Source organism: Conger conger, chromosome 2 (assembly GCF_963514075.1).
Source record: "Conger conger chromosome 2, fConCon1.1, whole genome shotgun sequence".
Classification (NCBI taxonomy): Eukaryota; Metazoa; Chordata; class Actinopteri; order Anguilliformes; family Congridae; genus Conger; species Conger conger.
In genome coordinates this window covers 46,093,999-46,109,300 of record NC_083761.1, presented here as the reverse complement: position 1 = coordinate 46,109,300, position 15,302 = coordinate 46,093,999, and the positions used below count along the sequence as shown (strand labels likewise).

Sequence of the window (15,302 nt, the reverse complement as noted above, 5' to 3'; positions counted from 1 at the left end):
ATCACAAATGACACCACTACTTCTGCAGGTTCAGATTTAATATTGCAAGGTGTAAACAAATGTACTATACAGTTTATCTTAAGAATGCCACACTGGTTCCTTACAGCATATTGAAACGATTGTATATTTGTTTTAGAACAAATTAAAACAGTTTGGTTGGATGCACTAGCTGCCGATAAATGGCAGTAACTGCCAACTGTAAATGCATACGTGTATGGTCTATCCCAACAAACACTTTCAGATTTAGAGTCACTACTGTAGATTTAAAAACAATAAAATTGTCAACCACTTGTGACCTCTAAATACATAAACACATTTTGTTTACGGTCTAGTTTATTTTTAACATGTAAATTACTCGCCATTGCTGTGTGGCCATAACATTCAATAGGAAACACTCAACTCCAAAAAAGGTCATCTTTTGGGCTAATACACAATTAGTTCCCTATAAGATTAATCATTATTTCAGAATAGATTTAACATTTTAAAGTACAACTCAAATGGCAAGTCTTACAGGTTATGACTAACACCAGGACTTCAAGTCTTAATGAAATTTAATTGGCAAGTTCATACCTTGTACATTTGGAAATACAAAATATGTTTACTACAGTTCAAGAGAGAAACAAATTCACCTCAAGGCTCCATGAAATGGTAGTTCTGTACACTAGTACAGCATTGCTGAGGTGTGAACACTAGATGGCACTGATGCCATCAATTGGAGGAAAAGATCAATTGATAGAACCGTTTCAAGTTTTAACAGCATTGAAAACATGAGTTTCCAACATAATACACATTGATATACCTATGTATATATAAAAATTAGGGGTGTAAAGTTTGCCATTATGCTAACAAGTTGACACATTATTATTACAATTATTGATACTTATAGCCGGATGTATAATATCTTGAAACCTAGAAGTGTGTAAGTAGTATAATATAACTGGTATGGGTGTCAGTGTAACAACGTTTAGGTGGCTGATATTACCAAGAGTAAATTGTAGTGCTCTTTTATATATATATTTTTTTTCTTATCATCAATAATGTTTAGTCTAGATACCACAATTTACTTTCATTTGTAAGTTCAGTTTGTGCCATAAAGGTGTCTTCAAATGGGATATTAGGCTTTTTTTAAATTTTTCTTACAAAATGTACATCAGACAACTTAAGGAATATCTCTAGCAATGTGTAGCAGCATATTCCCAGAGTGAAACAGTATAACGATCATGCAGTTTCATATGGAATTCTATTATAAACTGTCTTCAAATAAAACATTTAACATAACTCATTTAAATACATTTTAACATCCCTAGAAAATGATTCCACAAATAATAAAAATAAGATACAGTAATGTATCAATAAAATGTGTTTCTTGGGAGTGTATCAATGTGCGATTTTAACATACCCTGCAAGAATGTATTTTAGCATATAAAAATGCAAATCACAATTATGTGCGAAGTGAAATAAATGCTCTCAGCCAAAAAATTGTTACCATTACCAGTTGTAATGTGGAATTCCAAGCTGCGATCTGAGTTTTTTTATATATATATATATCTATTTTTTTTTTAAGAATTCCCTCATCAATATTATGAATAGTGAAAAATATATTAGCTGCCCTTACTTTACTAGCAGTACTTCCAAGCAAAATTGCTGGTGTACTATATATCAAAACATCATGATCAACAGAAACAAGCTTTGTCAGAGACATTCTCCCTTCAATATACTGCACTGTGTGGACAATTTGGTGAAACGCATTGCAACACTAATGCCTACCCTCGAGTTACCTCACATATGCGATGTGAACACACATTTAACAGCTAAAATGAAACCAGGTTGACAGTGGACATAGCACCCAGAATAAAGACACACCAAAAGACCAAGAACAATATCACTAAAAAATGGAAAGATAACAAGTCCGTAAAACACTCCATAAAACTCCCTGCTGCGTGCGTGAAATGAAACTTGCCCCACCTTTCCCATCTGGCCTTTTGATGTAGAGAGACTGTTTAAGTCAGATCCCTTGCACACAGTACCCAGTGAAACAAGCGACCTGCACGCTAAATCTTCCTTAACAGACTGACGCGGCCTGCGCGTTTCATTGGCTCAGGAGCTAAGAGCAGTCAGAAGGTTGCCGGTTCGATCCCGCCTTGGGTGTGTCGAAGTGTTCCTGAGCAAGACACCTAAACCCCAAATGCTCCGGACAAGCTGGTTGGTGCCTTGCATGGCAGCTAATCGCCAATGGTGTGCGAGTGTGTGTGAATGAGAAGCATCAAATGTACAGCAGTTGGATAAAGGTGCTATAGAAATGCAGACATTTACCATCTCCCTTAACAGGTGGACGCGATGCCAGCATTGCATTTGATCATATGACCTGATTCCTAGGCCTTTCTATAGGGCGCCTTCATCCATAATAGGTTAAAGGACATAGTATCCCAGAAGGATGGGTAACAATTGGGTAAAAAGAATAGAATAAAAAGCTTATTTTTTTAAAGTGCACTCAGAGCACTTCTGAAAGCATTTAGCTAAAATGCTGGTACCCTAGTTCAGTCTCCTTTTTTGTACATAGCATATAGTAGAACCTCAGAGATCCGAACATCAGAACCCCGTAAAAAGCAAACAAGTAACACTATTAATTGAGGAAAAAACTTGAAATAGCACATCAAAATGAGACAAGGGAGTGAGCTTAACGGATGTTGTAACCTGCAAAGCACCTTTGGACATAAAAAAGGACCAGGACAAAATTTGTCTTAGGATGGATGCGAGAACAAAGCTAATAATTTAAATCCAAAAACATAGCTCCACACTGATAGCTATGACCAATGCAAGCAGTGACTTTTGACTTCCGCTGACAAGTGTGAAACCTCGTTGCTTTGCCAACATCACTATACGGATTTGTTTCTGATTGGGTTTATTCTATTATTTGATTGCACTGTATATGTTACTCTGTGAGAAAATGCCATTGAGGGTATTGGTTTATGATGACTCAAAATAAACTGCATATTTAATTATTTAATTTAGCAAAATTGGTTTATTTCCATGGATATTTTTGGATCACTATCAGAGATCCAAAAATGTCAGTGTTCTGAACGACCTTCATTCCCCATGTGTTCGGTTCTCTGAGGTTTTACTAGTTATTTATTCACCTACACCTTTTGGTTGGGCACCAATAAAATACATTCAAATACTTTTTGGAACTAGTCCTAGGGCGGCCTGTAGCGTAGTGGTTAAGGTAAATGACTGGGACATGCAAGGTCGGTCGTTCTAATCCCGGTGTAGCCACAATAATATCCACACAGCTGTTGGGCCCTTGAGCAAGGCCCTTAACCCTGCATTGCTCCAAGGGAGGATTGTCTCCGGCTTAGTCTAATCAACTGTACGTCGCTCTGGATAAGAGCGTCTGCCAAATGCCAATAAAGTAATGTAATGCAGTCCAAACCTTTTTGATTTGCAAAAATAACTGCTTGTGTAGAATAACCTTTTTATTTTTAAAATGGAGTGGCCAGGACACCGATTCCCTTTTGCATAAATATCAGCACTGTTCCTGCAGTCTTGTTTGCCGAACTGAAGTCACGGACAGTGCGGTAACTCCTCTGTGCTAAACCGTGAGCAGTGCTTAATGGCATTTTGCTCTTGGTGGGTTGGTGTCTTTTCAGTTGATTTCGGAGCTCCAGAGTCGATAGGGCCTCGTGGGTGAGATTTGGAGAAATGTGGGCAGAGTGAAGGGTGACCTCTGTACAGAGAGGGGAACCCCAATACCTAGCCATGCAAGAGACGGCAGAGGGGACTTGCATACTGTCCTCTGCTTTTTCACACGACCCATGAATGTGATAAAACCCATGCAACATCGTGGACTGTGGCTGTGTGAGGGGTCCGTTTCCTTTCAGTGGTGTGTGGTTACCCAGCAAAATCAGCAAGCAATCTTCTCATTCATGGAAGGAGATGACTAAAACTAAAATCCTGAACTACGACCGCGGCTAACTCCCTGCTCACTGGCCCCCGCTGACGTGACGCAGGATGGCGTTGGCCAGGTCCATGGTCTCGTCCCTCTCCAAAACGATGTCGTACGAGGCCAAGTACGACTCCTTCCTCTCCTCCACCTGTCACCATAGCAGAAAGCAACCAGAATTAGTGCTGTGCTGAGGGAACAATACACATATTCTGCATGAACTACAATACGTTGTATTGTGGCATCACAGAGGGCATTTGAATTAATACTGTTGCAAGACTTGATCTGTGGACTGTGCAGTACATCAGTGCAAATGGACTTCACACTGAATAGAGACAAGTGGTATGAAGCACCATGTCCAGGTTTAAGTTCATGTCTAGCTCTGTCTGGATCATTACGCTTACACATTATATGATTTTACACTATTATTTAATGACATTTTATCTGACCCTTGCATCCTATTTTACCTCACGCTTTTCTCTTGGATGACTATCTATTGTTTAAATATGGTTTTGACTGAATCACTTTGATTATAATATTTTTTTCATACAATCAGATAAGAACTGTATAGAAAAATGCCCGCCAATACACAGCAATTCTATTTGACTCCACCAGCCCACAGTTGGAATCCTGTCCTAAACTTGCAGAGACATGTGGGCTTCTTGTATCCAGTCCCATGTAATGTACACTAATTACATTAACTGTTGGGCTTTAGCATGTATACTGTACTGTAAAGTTGCCACTTTTTCAAAGCAAGTAACTATTTCCGTCTGATCCTCTGCCATTGTCTTATACTTTGAAATCAGCAGGGTGGGAAAGGGGTGAAGTTTTTGTGATGTGATTCCAGAGACCACAGACTGGGGGGAAAAGGGGAGATCTGTGGAACGTCAGAGCTGACAAACAGCTCCGAATGTGGTTCACACTAAGCCAATAAGCTTCTCTCTCTACGTAATACCACGCCTGTGTTCCAGACCAGACAGATCCCAAGTCCCTGGGAAAAGCACAGCTCGCTATTGCGGTGAGCTATACACTCAGTGACCACTTTATTATACATTTATTAAACTTATATATTGGACTTATTTGTCTGCTGCTGAAACCAACCCACTTCCAACGTTTGACATGTTGCGTGTTCAGAGATGCTCTTTTGCATACCACTGTTGCAACATATGGGTGTCTGCTTTCCTGTCACCTTTCTTTCAGCTTGAACCAGCATGGCCATTCTCCTGTGATATCCTAAGGCGTTTTTGCCCACAGAACTGCTATTCATTGGATGTTTTTTGTTTTTGGACCATTCACTGGACTATTCTCTGCAAACTCTAGAGACTGTTGTGGGTGAAAATCTCAAGAGATCAGCAGTTTCTGATATACTCAAACCACTTCGTCTGGCACCAACAATCATTGCACGGTCAACATCAGTTTTCACATTTCTTCCCCGTTCTGATGTTTGGTCTGAGCAACAACTGAACCTCGCTCGGTAAATAATTTTGTTATCGTTAGCACTTTAACTGGAGGAAAACTGGCTAGGGCAACTCAGATAGGCGTAGTCATATTTTAATAGCCAATGCAGCCACGCCACCTTGTCGTTGAGGTAGCCGATCTTCAGGACGTTCTCCACGTTCTGCACCCCGTCGGCCATGGTCAGGTCCCCCAGGGAGTCCCCCAGCAGCAGCACGTTGTGCCGGTCCTTCAGCTCATGAAAGTGGGCTTCGTTGAGCAGTGCCCCCTCTCGCTTGTTGTAGGTGTGGATCAGCTGGCCCTTGAAGGCTCGCAGGATGCCCTGACCGGTGGGAAAGGGCACAGAAAGCTCAAACATTACAGCCACCATTTTCTATTACTACGTCACTTTTGTGTCCAGTGCACCATCGTCTCATTCAGGAAAGCAGTCCACATGCACACGGCCCTACGGACACAGGTAATACCTCAAATTCAGTCAGCGTGTCAGACACTGGGCCTGCTTCCATATTCAGTGTTGAAAACGTGAGTCCCGTACATGAGATCTTGAGAAAGGCCCTTTACACCTTAACATTTCATTAAAACTTCATCTGTATAAATCGGTTTTTTCAAATGTAAGATTGGCGACACACACACCAAATTGTCTGGATAAGTTACTCAACTACACAAATTAGCAGTAAATCTATTAATAATATAACCACTACTATGATGATCATTGTGAATGAATAGAACCACAACAGAGAAAATACAAAAGATAAAATAAATAAAATAAGCGATCCAATATAATACATTTTACCGCCAAAAATATACAAACAAGACTTAAAAAAAAAAAAAAAGGCAATACAGACACCGAACTGCATGCTGGGAGAGTTAGGTGGACTCACATTCTCATCAAAGTCCATGTAATTGGAGAAGACCCTGACGTTGGAGTGGAAGAGGCCTTTCTGACGCACCACTTCCTCCACCACGTCACCGAGCCCGGCGGAGAAGATGAGGAGCGGGACGTTGAGGTCCCGTAGATGGTCGAAGAATTCCTTGTACCCGTCCCTGCCAAATCATATTTTAACACATGACTATAATGCAAAACATCCCAACCTGCACAGAACACGATTACTTCTAACATTTCATCTAGGCCAGAGTTTTAAAAATTGACCTATTAAATCTAGTTCAGCGGTTAATTCGAACAGCAACATACTGCAAACGTGGGACCTGCAGCCTCACCTGAGCATGGCTTCAGACTCCTGCACTACCTGAGCCAGCAGGTCCTTCCTGATCTTCTGCTGAATCAGCAGGTTGTGCGCCTTGGTCCACCTGTGAGGGACAGTCCAGTTTCACCATGGTACCCACTGTGGGGCGGTTCTATTGCGCGCGGCAGGGCTGCTATATAGCCATCGCGGTACATCAGATAGTTCTTACTGCGCAAATAAATCAATTAAAATAACTATCTCGGGCAGGTGGCAGTAGGTTTAGTTATTTTTTATCATATTTAATAATAATTTACACGGTAACAAAGTCTCCAAACTTCAAAGAAATGCTTTCGGGGGAGGAAAAAACTTTTTTGCTTTTTATCCTTACTACTACATGGAGTAGTTTTAAAAAGGACTGAAAGAAATCTAACGCCGCATGCCGGAGATGGTTGTTACTGCGTTTACAACAAAAATCATTACACCACAATAGCTATATCGCCCAGCCCTAGCGTGTGGTTGAAACGTACCATTCCACCATGTGAGGCAGCTTCTCCTCCACTGTCCGGCTGGAGTCGATCTCGATGGGGTAGTACTTGTTCAGTAGCTCCTTCAGCTGAGGGAAGAGGAGACCAGTCACCCTCTGAGTGAAACAGCCCTGACAGGACCCACAGGCGCTTCACACCAGGAATAATATCACATTTCAGCAAGGGCAGGACAAAAATCTACAGCCCTCAAATAAATGCCTTTCTGTCATTTGTGTTGATAGAAGAAATGCATGATTTATGCAGAATATTGGGCTACCCAAAGGCTGAATGCCTCCCTGTCGTTCCAAGCCGTAGCTAATGCAATGTTCTACAGCCATGAGATGGCATTTTTCCCCCCACTTTCAATAGCCTTACTTACACTTTTCTTACAATCTTCACTGATGAGTTTGCTGTTGTCAAGGATATCTGCAGAGACAAAAAGACAACATCCATTACCAATAAGCAGTTTTGCAGCAGGGTGATTTTTTAGAATTTGGCCTGGAATTCGTGTATAGAGTCCCAAAATTATGCTGCTTTAAACAGGAACATTACTTTAAAGAAAACACATAAGGAATAGGTCTTGGCCCTTACTCACTGTGACTGGTGGGACAGCGCTGCCCATTGTAAGCAAACCTGGTGAGGGTCATGTCAAAGTCAGAGATGACCTGCAGAGGGAAGGCACCGTGTACAGTGACAGTTTAGCCAACAACAACTGAACCAATGTGCACAAAAACAAATGGACATGGAAATAAAATGCAACTAGGTACGACATGACACATGTGCATTGCGTATGACACTGCAGTGAAGTAATCCTCATAGGTCTTGACTTGACACCAGATGGTTGCTGGCTGGAAGGGGGCAGTGCCCTTTGAATGACATACCTAATCTGAACTGCTTCAGTGAAATACCCAGTGGTATAAATAATGTGACTAATAAAGGAAATGCAAGGCCCCGTGCATGATGGTGAATAACGGACATTAAACGGTCTGCTGTTCATATTGCTTGCAGTGAATGAGGAAGCTCTGACACAGCTTTGAAGGGGTTCTCAGGTGTCAGTGAGTGGGACGTGCAGCGGCCAGCTTCATGTCCTTGCAAACGGGAAGAGATTAGAAGCACTGAGGGCATTCTGTGCATGATCCGTTTGTCCTACACCAACCCTTGAGGCACCCACAGGGGTTTAATGCTGCCTCCACCAAGGATCATTCCGGAAAAAGCCATTCTGCATGACTCTCTCAGCTGCAGGGTACTACAAAATTGCACCTCAATAACTGTTCCAATCCGCATGCTCTTTTGAATCGGAAGCCCATGAATGTAGGTTGGGTTGTGTACCTGGAGACCACCGGGCCCAGCCCTGTGCATGGACTGAATCATCTCCTCCACTCTCTGGCGGTCCCTCATGATCACAGAGGGCTTTGATAGTTCCGGGATCTGTAGAAGGAGAGGGGAACAGGACTAAAGTCACAAAATGGTAGATACACCACCGACTATATGGCAGCAGGGAGAAAGTGGAATTTTTGACTGATTCCACGTCAGGGGAAGTCAAATGAAACACTGCATCACTCTCTAAATTCGGTGCCCCATCTCACACCAGTAAGGCAGCCAGTGTCAAAGTCATCACAATGCAAGCGTGTCCATGCTGCAATGAAAAACACATATCTTGACAAATCCATGGCCGTGTTCACACCATTCCAATGTAGCAGCCGGATATACATCATGTTTACAGGGCATTAATGGATTCAGATATCTTGCAAGTCACTGTTGGGATATGTAGTTTGAATTTCTAAATGCCCATAAAAAGTTCATACCACCACACTATACACTGTTTAGAATACAGACGTGCATTACAGGGTCCAACACGCCTTTCAATCCTCTCTGCAATGCACTCAAGCTTGGACAGGAACAGGAAAAAACTACCTAGTGTGCGGACTGCATACTGCTGTGGGCTGCCAAGCACTCAGAAGAACAAACAGCAGGGCAGATCTTGAGGCTTTCAATATGCTGCATGGTTATGCAGTGGAAGCCATTCCTGAGTCACAGCATGGTTAGTGTTTCTAGTGCAGGTCATCGTTGTGATTATGGCCACATCTCTAGCAAGCCTGGCTTACAGGTAAGCTACCACTGGGTAGAGATGAAGGTAATTTACGAGAGCAAGGACTGAGAAGAACATTCTTCCAAATCCAGGTTGCTAAATTTCCAAAGCCAATTCTGTTAAGTCATGGATAAGACCTCCACCCCCTCAATAGGTATGGTTTAGTGCAGAGATGTCAAACTCCAGTCCTGGAGGGCCACAGTGTCTACAGTGACTTGTGGTTTGTTTTCAATCAGCACAATCAGCAGGTGCTTAAGACCTTGAGAACAACGTGTGCGGACTCTTAAGCCAATAAGTGACTTAAATGAATGACTTGTGGTCAAAATCAGGGCCGAGTCCGAATCAGCCTCCTAACTACTGTGTTCTCAAAGAAGGTAGTGCCTACAAAGTATACCGTTTAGTGCTGCACTTCATTCATGATATCATCCATACTAGTTCTATTTTCAAACCGTACTGTGGAAGTTTCGCAAGATGTTCCATCCTTGTGTTGTCCTTGTTGTTGAAGAAAAACTTCAGTGCCTCTTTTTTAAGGCAAAGCTGCACATTATATTTATCGAACAAAGATGGTTGTTTATTTCCTGAAAACCACACTCCTAAATATACTTAGTGAAACCCTACTAGTATATTTAGTCTACACGACATAAGTTTACTTATGTCTCAACGTCTCTCTAATGCAGTGTACTCTCAACAACTCAATAGTTGGCAATTGCGCCGATTTGAACACAGTTCAGGAGACACTGTGGCCCTCTAAGACTGGAGTTTGACAACCCTAGGTTAGTTGAACAAACTGTTTTCATTGCATCATTGAGTTAGGGGCACTTCATTGGTTCTTGGAGAATGTCCTGTTCATTATTTGCCGTTAGATTTGGATGAATCTGGAGTAACTGATATATTAAACAAAAAGCATGTAGTCTTCAGAACATAAAATCATCTGACCTCATACTTGGTCAGCTGGTGCCAGATGGCAAGGGCAGTGCATACAGGGACAAATATCGAGGGGATGTGGTAAATCTGGGCACAGAACCGAAAGAGATGCTTAACTCGGGCACATGATACCGGCACAGTTCCTAAATCACTGCTGCCAACTCAGAAGTGGGGCTGGTTCTTGGGGTGTCTCGGTGGCGCAGCCTGTAGAGCACTGACCGCATGCTCATTGCGAGCCGCGACGTCGGCAGTTCGAATCCGACCGTCCGACATTTGTCGCATGTCTTCCCCTCTCTCTCGCTCCCATTCTTCCTGTCTCTCTATACTATATACTGCCCAATAAAGCTGAAAAAGGCCTAAAAAATATCTTTAAAAAAAAATTTTTTTTAATAAAAAAAAATAGTAAGTGGGGCTGCTTCTAAAAGTTGATGAAAATACAAAAATTCAGAGCGATGAAACTTAGGAAAGAAAGCTAAAAGAAATGGATCATAGACAGATGCACTTTGAACAACACAAAAAGAAATGAGAAATGCTGTAATGAAAGCCCCCATTTTGTAATACTGAAGTGTTCATTAAAAAAAAGCAAGCTACTTAAAGCCGGAAATACACCAAACCAACCGTTGGTTGACACTGTCGTCAGCCAAGCTTTGGGGAACAGTCTGCCTGGTGAATGCGCGTTGCCTGCCCTTGGAGGTTGTGTCGGCACCCGGTCAGGACCAATTCCGGGAGCAGTTTGTGACACAAATTCCTGAAGGCACCCTGTGCCTGTCGGCTGAAACCACATTAAATTCCTCCTATGTTCTCTCCACCACAAACACGGCAACACTTGACAAAGGCAATGCTAACTGCAGATTATTATTATTATTAGACTTGTATGTATGGAATCAGACTTGACTCCCGCTATATTGTGTTGCTGTGTATAAATGCATCAGATAAGTCAAGTCTTCAGCCTTCATCGTGGTTTGGTTTACTTCCTATCCAGAGCAACTCGGCCAAGGCAGTGTGAACACCTCAAAGAGTTGGAACAGATCACTCCTGACCATTGCCAAGGAGACCCCAGCTATATTCGGCAGACTATCAGGGGTCTGTTGGCTAGGTGTATTCCCTGTTTAAGGGCAACATTCAGGATTATAACAGAATCTTGACCCTCACTCCACTCCTCATTAATGCTGGCCAAGGCGGTTTAAGTACGCAACGCATACAATTCTGAAATGTAGAAAACTGAACGTAGATACGATGCAAGTTGAGCCACAGACCTAACTTTTAAAGTGTAAAAATATTGCAACATCAGTGGGCAGCACCAAGCACTGACATCACCATGGTTTCCCTGCATTGACGGGTCTATTTATGGTTCATTAACTTTGAAGCTAAATTAAGCTCAACCAGTATTTAATATTTTATAGACTGCAGTCCAAGGGCCAAAATGGATGCTAGAACTGCCAGGTTCAGATTCTGTGTGCACCTGTGGAATCTGACACCTAAGAAGTGGTGTGGCCATTCCCTTTGGAAATATCTATGGTTCACTAGAATTTTCTAGACTTCCTGATCAAAATATTTGATGGACTATGGGAGAAATTAATGGAGCTTTTCAAAATCCTTTAAAGTAAATAACATTTGGACAAACGTGTATGAAATAATATTTTTTAGCAACCTGCACAATAACAACATCAACAGGGCTGTATTTGGCTGTATTTTCAGTTGCCAGATACAAGTACAGTTATTGTTGTTGTTGCTTTAAATGTCTTTGCTGGCTAACAGTAGCTTTGACTAGCCGGGGAACCCTTCTCACAGAAACCGCATGGGTGACATATATAACATGGGCTGCACTGTTAGCTTTTTGTTAGCTAAATAATTATTTTGGTTGGAAAGTTCAGAGGACCCAGGGCCACGTAATAGGGAAATGAGTCCGGAAAAAAAACGTCAGCTTAAATAACAGACTGTGACAGAGAAGGTTATATGAAAATTGAGTTCAGAAGAAATTGAGAAATTGTGCTTTGATCCAGAAATGTGTGCTGTGATCCAGAAATCCATGTATGGGCAAAGGTTTTGCTCTGGGTTACGTCAGACTTCCAAGGCCTAAAGCCTGGCAATGATCCACAAAGCATGGTCACACCATAAGTGTGAGAGGGTACTTACATACGATATTTGCTCTCCACTCAGTACTTAAGTAATGATGTTTTGCAGATTTGCAAAGTTATTTGAGCGGAAAGTGGTCATCTCCTAGTGTCAAATGAGGGTCTTCTGTAAGCATGAGGATATAAACTTAGACCCCAACAGTACAGGCAGTAGATGAATGTCATACAGCAGAGCAGGGCTGTAACACATTTCTATGGAAAGTAAAAGGGCAACTAACTATCAGTAGTAGCAAAATAAGAAATACAGCTTCATTAAAAATCTTTAAATTCGAGGGGAATCTTTTTTTCACAAACCAACACTCTGCAGCCACATTTCTCTGCAGTGTACAGGCCTAACTGAACCTGGCATGATGGTCTAACTGTCGCTCTGGATAACAGCCTCTGCCAAATGCCTAGAATTTCATGCAATGTGCTTGTAAGAGTGTAGGTAGTGAAGGGAAGAGTGTTTACTCATTACATAATCACAAGAAGAAGCAGGCGTGGCAGTAGATCCCACGCTTTCCAGGCCAAGAATACAGGGCCTGCCTATCCATCTCAGCCACCCAATGCAAAACAGGAGCCTTCAAGTGTGTGTGTATGTGTGTGTCTTTCTTCCTCTAGAGAAGGCCTTTTCATCCCAAGTTTGAAGATACACGACTCATCTTATCACTAGAGACACTTCATCTTGAATCATGAAAAAAAAAAAAAAAAAAACATACGAGTCTGGGAGACCAAATAATTATTTCTGAGTTTGTGTGATGTCGAAGATTAGGGGTCGTTGTGTGCTCATCAACTATATGATATAACAAAGTCAAATGATTGGCTATGTCTTATCTTACTATATGCTTACATATTAACCATGTAGCAATCTTGAGGTAAAATTATGAATCCATTAGTGGAACAGTTTTTTATTATAAAATGACAGAGTCTTCAGTTCCTGCTTGTCCACCTTGTGTGTGTGTGTGTGTGTGTGTGTGTGTGTGTGTGTGTGTGTGTGTGTGTGTGTAAGTACTGGACTCTTTCTGCAGAAAAATCTACCATTTTCTTCTTGGATACACCAGGTTGTGCCTGGTCATTATAAAGAGAGAAATTCCTGTGTTCAACATTAGGAATGTTGAGTGAACAAATAAACCTCACTTGATTTCGGTATACAACTCCGCCAATATGTGAAATCGCTATTGTTCCATGGTAAGGAAACTCATGCTACTGGGTATGGCCAATTCCATAGTAACAGAATGGTACTCGAAATGTACATTTTTGACAAAGAAATGTAGGCAGATCAATTTGGTAATGGAATGCCATAAAACAGACAGTGATATCGCCATGGTAAATTCATAGTTTAGAATGGACTGGCGTCTTGGCACCAAAGGCTTAATAAACTGCAATGCCTCCAGTAGCCACGGGAGTGTGCCCGTTTCAGGGGAATTGCCAATCCCTGGTCCACCGGATCACCCAGACTTGAACCACAACAAAATAGTTTCACCTGATTCTTTGAGCCAATCATCTTTCGGTGTCTGACATTTCTGTTGCTTACTGATCATAATATTTACACAGGCACTGGTAGCATTGCAAGATTTAAAGAGAAAGTGCTTAATTTGAATGAAACGTCAAAACGGAGATGTCATACTCTAGCCATCTTGCTCTACATGAGTGTAAGAAATCTCTCATAGCATTTTTTTCAGCGTTAACCTGTGTGGCCAAATTGATGTTTGATTAGAACTCCAAAATATTATTTGAAGTTTATTTCATTGCGCTAATCCCACCATTTAATCCCGTTTCAGGTAATAATATTATGAATTGCATATTTATAGTCTTATTATTAAGAGGAGGCATGTTATGCCAAAAGTTATTTATCAGAACACAAGTAAATTACAGTAAAATGCAGTTTGAAATGTCCTGCATTCCAAAGACGCAGCATGCCATGGATATTTTGATGGGTCAAATGTTTCATGCTGAAGTGAAGTCGTGGTTTTTCACGTTTTCAAACAGTGAAGGCGACTCTGTTCTTTTTTTAACTGTGCAATCCTCTTAGAAAGCTAATGTTACATAACTCAGGGCATAACATTAGTGCATTTAAATAACATTCCTCAACGAACTATAAACATTACAAAATACAAATTTAAGGCAATGACCCTGGTCCAAAAATGCAACATGGAACTGCAGTGCAAGGTAGCTAGCTAACGTTACTAGATTACCCATATCTCCAAATTATGAGGCTAGATTACAGATTGCCCGTACTGTTTGAAGACAGACGAAATGTTACTAACTAGCTAGTATGCATGATTTACTAGAGCTAGCAACGTAACACTAACACACCAAGTTTACGGGCAGTTTGATAGCTCGCTAACGAGATAAAAACGTAACGTTTTTATCTAACGGCACAAAATAATGAGGCGGGAAAAATACAAGACTTACCATGTTTTCCCAAAGAATTACGACGCGGTAACTGTTACAGCAGCAATATACAAGAAACAGTTATGACACACTTTATACGTGTTGTGCAAGTAACAACTGAGGTAGATATATCGCCTAAAATGTAACGTTAGAGGTTATAACATTCATTTTAAGTCCCAGCTAGCCAGCTCGATAAACCACTAACTTCCGATGGTCCGCAAATAGTTTCCCCTCGCAACAACTGGGGAACAAAGGTTCCAGGGTATTACCACACTGGGCCAAAGGGTGATGCCTTCTGTTTGGCTGAGCTTCACTGCCTAAAATAATCAACAAATAACAGAGAAAATGAACAAAAGTTTTTCTACAGCGTAATTAAGTTAAATGTAGATGTTAGGCACAGTCATGTAAAATATAATACCCAAATGACCCAGTGGTTAAGTTTTCCAAATGAGAAGACATCCTTTAATGGCTACACAATACAATTATTTAAAAATCCGATCAAGATACATTCTGGAGGCACAGGGTTACCATTAATTCAAATTAATTAATTGTGCTTTGTACCATTAATTTTAATTGGTCAAGTAAAATCACACTTGATTCTTATTCTTATATGTGTTTTGGGTATAACTGGGCTGAAATGTGACTGTAACCCCCTTAGTTTGGTAGGAGAAGGCAGGA

General features: G+C 41.3%; 1 protein-coding gene across 2 annotated transcripts; it reads right to left on the bottom strand.

Annotated features, from left to right (window-relative positions):
• Positions 1 to 20: 20 nt before the first annotated feature.
• LOC133121715 (7-methylguanosine phosphate-specific 5'-nucleotidase-like) lies at positions 21 to 14,828 on the bottom strand. 2 transcript variants are annotated; one of them, XM_061231111.1, is made up of 10 exons: positions 14,646 to 14,828; positions 10,129 to 10,203; positions 8,433 to 8,531; positions 7,699 to 7,768; positions 7,483 to 7,529; positions 7,107 to 7,192; positions 6,614 to 6,703; positions 6,277 to 6,439; positions 5,517 to 5,717; positions 21 to 4,091 (listed from the first exon to the last, which is right to left on the bottom strand). In XM_061231111.1, the coding sequence occupies exons 1-10, from the start codon at positions 14,646 to 14,648 to the stop codon at positions 3,981 to 3,983; spliced, it is 945 nt and encodes a 314-aa protein (XP_061087095.1). In that variant the 5' UTR covers positions 14,649 to 14,828; the 3' UTR covers positions 21 to 3,980. The 2 variants fall into 2 exon arrangements, with proteins under 2 accessions (XP_061087095.1, XP_061087096.1); XM_061231112.1 differs by lacking the exon at positions 10,129 to 10,203.
• Positions 14,829 to 15,302: the final 474 nt, after the last annotated feature.

Coding starts and splice junctions, on each gene's coding strand:
- LOC133121715 (XM_061231111.1), bottom strand. Junction 7,769..8,432: donor CTGGGCCCGGTGGTCTCCAG/GTACACAACCCA, acceptor TTCCCTCTGCAG/GTCATCTCTGACTTTGACAT. Junction 7,530..7,698: donor GCGCTGTCCCACCAGTCACA/GTGAGTAAGGGC, acceptor TTGTCTCTGCAG/ATATCCTTGACAACAGCAAA.